Raw genomic sequence first — 8,907 nt, forward strand, 5'->3', positions numbered from 1 at the left:
TCCTTTCACGTCTGACAATCTCCACCTGCTCACCCCGGCACGCCGTACACATAAAATCAGCATTATCTCACAGTCTACCTCTGATACCACTACATCTCTTATGCACCCATTTATCACACACACCGCACACGATGGAATTACTTCCCACGCCCTTGTGGCAAACTGCACATGGCCACTCTCCCTCGTCTTTGACAGTACCACCACCAACCCTAGATATCATCACTTTTGTTTTATCTGCATTTACCCTTAAACCCTTTTGCCCCATACCATCTCTCCACTTCCTAAACCTTTCCTCTGCTTCCCTTTCATTCTCTGCAATCAACACCAAATCATCAGCATACAACAACTCCCACGGGAGTCCGTTTCTAAAGTCACGTGAAAGGGCTTCAAGTACCATGATAAACAACATGGGACTCAAGACTGACCCCTGATGCACACCAACATTCACGGAAAACTCATCACTCAATCTCCATTCACTCTCACCTGGGTGTGAGCACCCACATACATGGCCATAACCACCCTAACCAGCCACTCCTCCAAGCCAAGCTTTCTCATTGCCCACTTCACCACCTCTCTAAGGACTCTGTCAAAGGCCTTTTCCAAATCAACAAAAACAAAATAAAGATCCTTTCTCCTACCAATATATTTTTCCTGAAGCTGTCGAACAATGAATATAGCATCAGTGGTCCCCCTACCTGGCATAAACCCAAACTGCATCTCATCAATATTCACTCTTTCTCTAATCATACCTTCTAAAACTCTCTCCATTACCTTCATTATCTGATCTAAGAGCTTTATACCTCTATAATTTCCTCTTTCCAGGGCATCACCCTTCCCTTTATACACATTTACAATTACACTCTTCAGCCAATCATCTGGGACAACACACTCATAAATAATCCTGTTTATCAGGTCAGTGACCAAACTCACCCCTATATCGCCTGAGGCCTTCAACATTTCGGCAGTCAACCCAGACACACCTGCTGCCTTCCCCACCCTCATCCTGCCTATTGCCTCACTCACAGTAGCAGTATCAATCAAAGGCCAAGGGCCAGACACTGGATCTGCTGGCTCCAAACCTTCCCTGTCCCAGTCAAACTCCTCATTCAACAACTGGTTATAATGCTCTCTCCATGCATCTTTAATACCCTCACTGTTCACCACTACCCTTCCGTCATCATTCTTCACACACTGGTCACCTATGATATCTCGATTATCCCTCTTCACCTGACCTGCCACCCTAAATATATTTTTCCTTTCCCCATGGAAGAATATAAAAGAACTTGAATATACAAGAATACATAGAGAGGAAGAGAAACTTTGCAAAAGGTATAGCTGACAAATGTAAGGAAGAATCTACACTGTTTTACAGGCTGTTAATGGGGGGAAAAAAAAAGAAAAAAGGAAGGAATCAATAAGCTGAAAGTAGAAGGAAAATGATGCAGTTATGCAAGATTAATTAATGAACATATGCTTGCAATCAGTCTTCACTAAAGAAAGTGATTTTGTGGAGGAGGAGCGACTAGAAATGTAGCGTTAAAAGATGTAAAAGTTGCAGTGCAAGAAGTATCTAAATTACTGGAAACTCTAGATGTAAGGAAGGTCCCAGGACCTGATAGAATCTCTAATTGGATAGTAAAGAAATGCAGGAAACAACTAGTGGATAAAATTCAGGGTTTAATTGTGTATTCTCTGGAAGAAGGGAAAGTGTATTCTCTGGAAGAAGGGAAAGTGCCTTGGGAATGGAACAGGGCCAATGTGGTACCAATTTATATGAGGGAGAACGAGGAAGAACCCCTGAATTATAGACCAGTGTCCCTGACCAGCTTGGTCACAAAATTGTGCAAGTAAATCCTGAAAGGAGATGGATAAAATATCTGGAGGAGATGAACATTCTGGCAGAATGCCAGTTTGGATTAAGAAGTGGAAGGTTGTGTGTGTCCAAACCGTTGAGCTTCTACTCAAGGGTGATAGATGTGCTACAGGAGAGAGATGGTTGGGTGGACTGTGTGTATTTAGATTTGGGGAAAGCCTTTGAGAAGGTACCCCACAAGTGACTAATGTGGAAATTGGAACAGAGAAGAACTGAAGGGGAATCTCTTAGAGTGGATGAGAGACTTCTTCAGACAGACAGATGAGGACAGTAATAACAGACAGGATATATGAGTGGAGGGAAGCAGCAAGCGGAGTCCCACAGGGCTTGGTGTTAGCACCCTTAATGTTCCTGATTTACATAAATGATATGGTAGATGGAATGAACAGTTATGCAAGTCTGTTTGTTGATGATGCACATTCCTGATTTACGTAAATGATATGGTAGATGGAATGAACAGTTATGCAAGTCTGTTTGCTGATGATGCAATGATCATGAGGAGAGAAGTTGAAGAAGACTGTAAAATGCTGCAGGAGGACCTGGGTAGGATTCATGAGTGTAGCTAGATGTTGGAAGTGAAATTCAATGAAAAAAAAAATGTAAAATATTGGAAATGGGTGAAAGTACCAAGAGACCATCACTGAATTATCTGATGGGTAATGAACCATTCACAAAAGAAAGAGAAGAGAAGGACTTGGGAGTGCTGGTCCAGGGTAATTTGTCAACTGAAAAACACATTAACAGGATAGTTAGAGAGACCTATAATCTCTTGACTAACATAAGAGTAGCATTTCGTTACACAGATGAGGAGGTTACGAAGAATTAATAGTGGCTATGATTTACCCCAGTTTGGAATATACAGCAGTAGTGTGGTCCCCACATAAAAAGAAAGATATAAACAAGATTGAGAGAATACAAAAAACAGCAACCAAGATGGTCCCTAGCCTGGCAGATCTGTCATACAGGGAAAGGCTGGAAAAACTAGACCTGCCTTCCTCACAATAAAGAAGAGAGAGGGGCAACATAATTTCAGTGTTCAGGGCCAGGATGGGAGCAGAAGAAATTGACAGACAATCTGTTTGTATAGGATGGGAGAGGAACAAGAGGACATGGAATGAAACTGAAAAAGCCAAGGTGCTTGAAAGATAACAAGAAATATAATTTTCCATATAGACACATAGACCTGTGGAATGGCCAGGACAGAGAGATTGTCCAGTCTAAAAAATTGAATGAGTTCAAAGCAAAGTTTGACTTATCGAGAAACCGAGGTGGGACCCCATGTGCCTAGTTTCTTTCCTGTATATCACAACTAGCTAAATACACACACATTTTTAAAGATGAGATGTGAATTGCCCTTTCATTTAATATCATAAATTCAGGATTCAGACATAAGTTTACATACAGGTATATGGTATACCTGTTTGTTCATACAACACCCAAACATAACAATAAGCTTTTAAAATGACATAGCTACAGATACCATGATGAGTATCACTTGACATGCACAATGTAGCACAAACTGCAACAGCAGGGTACACTGACTATCAGTACAAGTTTAAATCCCAGAAACTTTTACTCTAAGTTGTAAATAATGCCATAAAAAGCCAACAAAGTTACCATTATCAAAGTAAAATTTGTGGAACTCCAGGCCCTCCACTAAATTGCCTAACGCCTCTGGTTCGAAGGAGGTCAGGTGAGTGTCGCATATTTTGCTGGAAGAAAAATGAGAAAAAATCAACAAAAGGCTGCCCACCGAGTGACAGCAGGTCCAATGCCTCAAACAATTACCTGCGTGCACATCAAAACCACTGACTGATCCCTGATATAGCTTACTGTGAAAGAGAAAAGGGAGTGAACATATGTTAATTCAAGATATGTAATATAATTTCAGTTATCAAGTTGTATAACTTTGCCAATTTTGCAGGATTTTAATCTATATTTACAAAGAGATAAATTGCTATGAAACCTGCATATTAAACTGCATATTAGTGTCTGAAGAAGAATCTACATCACAACATTGGTCACAAAAGCATTATACTTATTGCACATACTGTAAGACAACAAGCAACTAACCCTTTTGTATAGCATTTTGCAATGATGATGATGATAAGAAATGGTTTCACCCTGCTGTAATGAAATTTACTTTTTTGTAAAACACAGCTAAATTACTGAATTCTGCAGACTTTAAATGTTCAAATATTTCTAGCCTACCTACAGTTTCCTGACAATAAAGCTGGACTGCATATACTCTATGATCAACTTGCCATAGTGGTGACCATACTCACGTATATCCCTCAAAGTCTCCAGTGTTTATGCAGTCAATGAGTTGCTCAGTTGCCTTGATTATCTCTTGTTTCCGGGCTGAAAATAAGATGGAATTAGTAAACTGACCAAAGCTAACACTATACACCAAAAATTAACAACACATCCTTGAATGCACAATTTTAATCTTCATAAAAAAGAAAATATTGTAGAAAATGTAGCAGAGATAGTTCAAAGGCACTAAAAATCAGTTATATATTTTCATAATTAGGCAGTTTATGATGAATACACAAAGAGACATATCGGCAATCCAATTGAAATTAATTAAACAAAAGTTTTTAAAGATTTTCGGAAAACATGCAATAACCATGCTCTGCAAACACTCAGAGTATCACATAAATTATGATTAAGTATACATTTTAAAATCAAGTGACATAAAGGGAGATGGTTGGTTGACTGTACAAACAGAGCACCAAGTTTTATTTATATTACAGAGAAACTGACATTTCTGGTCACTTTAGAATGCTACAGTTCCAAAATTTGTTGCTTGTTTTCCACTCATGAATTAATGCCAGTGTACTGATATGTAAGCTGCATGGTATCAATGTTTGTGAACGATGCAATGGGCCTCAACAAATATCACACATTAATGCTGCTCCTACTAAGTGTCACACATTATGCTGTTCCGGTTTCTCAAGGGTACCACTCGGCCAACAGTCCTAATGTGTGTGTGGTTTGCCGAGTCATCAAAAGCACTCAATCCTTTGCTAGCTACTTGCCAAACACCAATGCACACCTTTGACAAACCTTCAAAACTATCCCTCACTACATAAGCAGTGTAATCGCTACAAATTCATATGAAACCTAGTAAAAGCAGCCAAAGGTTTTGACATGGCCTGTGAGTTAGACTGCTATTATAACTCCCAGACAGAGGAACACATATACTTACGTTCCATAACATTGTTGTTCCTATTGGCTGAAATAAGTAGAGATATTAATATGAGTAAAGGTATATCATTAAACATATAAAATTCCCATTTAAGACAAACTCCTTGTAGTTTGGTTCTACTTCAAGTATGAATAGAGTTAGTATATAAAATGCTAAACACAGGTTAACACAATTCTCTGATGACAAACTAAAATAGCAATATTAAGGTCTGGAAATTCCCTCAAGCTGTTAGGGATGTTAATGGAAATACCTCCTAATCAACAATATACTTCACTTTTCATAAGTTACATCCTTAGTAACCTGCTTAAAAACTTTACAGCACTTGTCACAAAATAATATTTGATACACAGTTATATTCACACAGTTGGTCAACATGCTAGGCATAAAGAAATAATGTACTGTTCCTGACAATATACACAGTGTGCAAAATTTTCTGGTATACTGTATGAAGATTAGCTACTAGTCAATACAACTCTTCTAATGTCAGCATGCAAAATGCAAAGTTACAATATTATATAAGCCAAATATCTTTTTGAAACAATGAAAAGCAAGTTTCACTATATGATGACTAGAACAATATTTGTACAGCCCCACAGACAATTGTGGCACCTACCATTCACATCTAAGAAATATACACTCCCCTATGAACATTCAGTGATCTCTCAGTGACACAGGTATACAACTAAGTAATCAGCTAAGCTGAGGCTTTTTCCACTTTTCTTGTATAATTAAAAATCCACTTTGCATAATGCATGTTTCAAGGCACATAAATAAAGAACTAGCTTGTGCATACTGTATATACACCTTAATCAATATCCATTTAGTCTTAGTTCATGTCGCAACAGTCATACCAATGTTACGCTTCCTTTGATATCTACGAAACAACCTTCAAACTACAGGTTCATCCAATGGCTCTAAGCTGAGCAAGGATGACATCCAAGAACAATACACTAGCATTTGGCTGCATGCGACGTAAACATTGAACATTCAAGACAGCCTCACTAACTGGCAGTAAGTAGCAGGTAGCAGGTACATCTCTACATTCCAGTAATTGTGACCAGGAAATTATGCTATTTCTAGGCTACAGAGAAAACACAGTGTACGAATCCCAAGAAATAAATCTCAATTCAGTGAAACATACTAACATCACTAGCAGAATGTGAATGCTAGATGTACCAAGAGCAACAGGAGGTAGAGTGGTAAACATCCATGATGCCAGTAAAGTACCCGTGCGAGCACTGCACAGCATAACATCAAAGAGCCCAGTACACCAGCTTCAAAAGAAACCACAATGCAATCCACAAGTGACTGAATCGAGGTTGTACCCTGACTGTACAGCAGAAGAGAAATACGCATTCACCAAGGGAGCAAGGAGGCCATACAAGAGACACTGTGGCATAATGAACTGGACTACTCTTTCCCACTGATTCTAGACTCACAGAATTTGCCAAAGCTTGTAATATATGCAAAAATCTGTAAACCAGAAGCCACTAAGGACTGTACCTCTATTTACTTAAATAATACATATTTTTAAAAAATGTAGCACAAGCAGTGGCAAATTCAACACTGAAGATCTAGAACAAAACAGTATTTGCCGTTCAGTCCCTTATGTTACCAGAAGTCATGGCCATACAAGAGGCTAATCCTACCCAGCTGGCATACCAGGAACAACACTTAATAACAGAGCCATAAGGGAGCTACACTCAGCATTCTTTGTCAGTTCAGGCTCAAGTAGAGTTTCTCATAGTATGCAACAAAACCACAAGGACATCAGTTGAGAGAGAAGAGGAAATAGGGAACAAATATTTAACAAACCACGAGTTTGTCTGAATATCCTATACATACATAAATATACATATATAAATATATATATATATATATATATATATATATATATATATATATATATATATATACAAAGATGAGTATGGTTTTTCTGCATATATTCATACAAAATCTGTGAATTTCTTGATAACATGCTAAAACTGAAATCTGTATTTTACAAGGTAAAACACCCACATGGTATAATACTGAAGAACTAATTTACCAGCAGAGAATTTACATATAGAATCACAGTAAGACAGGTGCACAGAAAAGTGCACCAGAGTGAGACTACATTTACAGGGAGAAATGGGCTTCCTACTCTTGGGACTACAATGAAGTAGCATTTGGATACAACAGGGTGCATTCCTGAGGCTAGTGAGCTGTGGATAATATAGCCTGTTGTGCAAAAAGGGCGACGCCTCCTGTGGTCCCGCCACTCACCTGCGTGCCAGGAGAGAGAGGAGGACAGGGAGGCAGTCTTGACAGAGTTACGCACATGGTGGTGATCTGTCAAGTCAGGTCGAGTCAGGTCAATGTAACACCAACGTCAATTCAGGTAAGCGCTAATCCCCAGCTGTTGTCTCTACAAATGAGGATTACACTAGCCTGCAGCTGTATGTGCTGCCTTACACCCTTCACCTCAGTGGGACATGCCAAGTCTAGCATAAAACTTGTACCATCTCTTCCAATAATAAATAAGCAGCATGCAGTTACGATATTTTCTATACTTTTAATACTTTTAATCCTACAACAAGATTGATTAAAGAGCATTTTGTATAGGAGACAAAATACTACCAGCTGAGGACTGAGGGCGCAAAGGTTAAGGTGTAAAGCCACAAAGTTGTGGCAACATGTTGTAAGGCAACGATCACACGCACGTCAGCCAGCGCTCATCAATATTACCACGCTGGATAATGAGGCTTTAGTCACCATGCATGTGGAGGATGTCTTTAAATTATCCATCTACTTAGGACATATTTCCAGTGCATGTTAAACATAGAGACATACTAGCAGTAGAATTATATTATTTATCCTCACCACCTGTTTGGCATATAATGAATCATCTTGTAGGTCATTATATATCAATTATATACTGTTATTCTTGGAAGAAAGTAATTTATGAAATACCTGCATATGTACTTCTTACTTACGACCCGATGTCCGAAGTTGCAGCTTAATCATAACAACATTCAAAAGAATATTTTCCTTGAAGGCAAGGCTTTTGTAATTAAACTACAGCATGAAATTACCTTTAAAACAACTCCAGAATTGTTTTAACATCTGTGTGCAAGTTACACTTAAAACCAGTACCACACCAGTACTTCTTTGTTTGGAACCAAAACTCTATCTGACTTTGAACAAAAACTTTCATAATATGGCATCAGGGTAATAAATACTGGTACTGCAAAACTGCAATTTAATGAAGCAGAATTATAACAGGCAACTATACAACAATGCCTTTAAGGGGAAGAGACGGTTGTTACTTATGAAGGTACATTTGTTTTTCTTATATTTGACTGATATTTTTATATGCTTTATTACTTTATATAAGCAATAACATCTCAAACTTTGAGTAAATTTGGTCGATTAGTTTTTACAGAAAAAAAAAAATATATATGCATAATACGTGTAAAAAAAGGAGATGCGAGAAATGGGAAACCAGGGGAAGTGTGTTCATCTGATCTCTATGATATTTGGTAGTTTTACTAATAAAACCCTCATTAATAAATTGCCCTAAAAGTTTTTTTAATATTCTTCACCATTGCTGAACAAAAAAAAATCCCAAAATGCCTATGTATTTTCCCAAATTTTATCACCATTTTACCATGTTCAAAAAATCTTTGTAGTCATGTTTGTCAGTCCCTGAAAAAATATATATATATATATATATGCACAAAATGTTCCCCTTTCATTCCTCTTTTTGTAGGTATTTTGTTTTTTGTCTGATGTTCAAAACTAATGGAGTTTTATCACTCCAAAGGACAATAAGCTTAGTTCC

General features: G+C 38.0%; 1 protein-coding gene across 8 annotated transcripts in view; it reads right to left on the reverse strand.

Moving 5' to 3' along the window:
* CaMKII (Calcium/calmodulin-dependent protein kinase II) overlaps positions 1-8,907 on the reverse strand; it is a 491,893-nt gene that overhangs the window by 75,149 nt on the left and 407,837 nt on the right. For 3 of the 8 annotated variants that reach the window (XM_080272794.1, XM_080272793.1, XM_080272800.1), the window contains 4 exons: positions 7,350-7,415; positions 5,085-5,111; positions 4,159-4,234; positions 3,491-3,585 (listed from right to left, as the gene is read on the reverse strand). In XM_080272794.1, coding sequence (XP_080128920.1) covers positions 3,491-3,585; positions 4,159-4,234; positions 5,085-5,111; positions 7,350-7,415 — 264 coding nt within the window. Of the gene's footprint in view, positions 1-3,490; positions 3,586-3,661; positions 3,706-4,158; positions 4,235-5,084; positions 5,112-7,349; positions 7,416-8,907 lie in introns of all 8 variants that reach the window. The other 5 variants (XM_080272799.1, XM_080272798.1, XM_080272797.1 and 2 more) reach the window with 3 other exon arrangements.

This window comes from Coenobita brevimanus, chromosome 51, assembly GCF_032717465.1.
Source record: "Coenobita brevimanus isolate Jiangsu-jjx chromosome 51, ASM3271746v2, whole genome shotgun sequence".
Classification (NCBI taxonomy): Eukaryota; Metazoa; Arthropoda; class Malacostraca; order Decapoda; family Coenobitidae; genus Coenobita; species Coenobita brevimanus.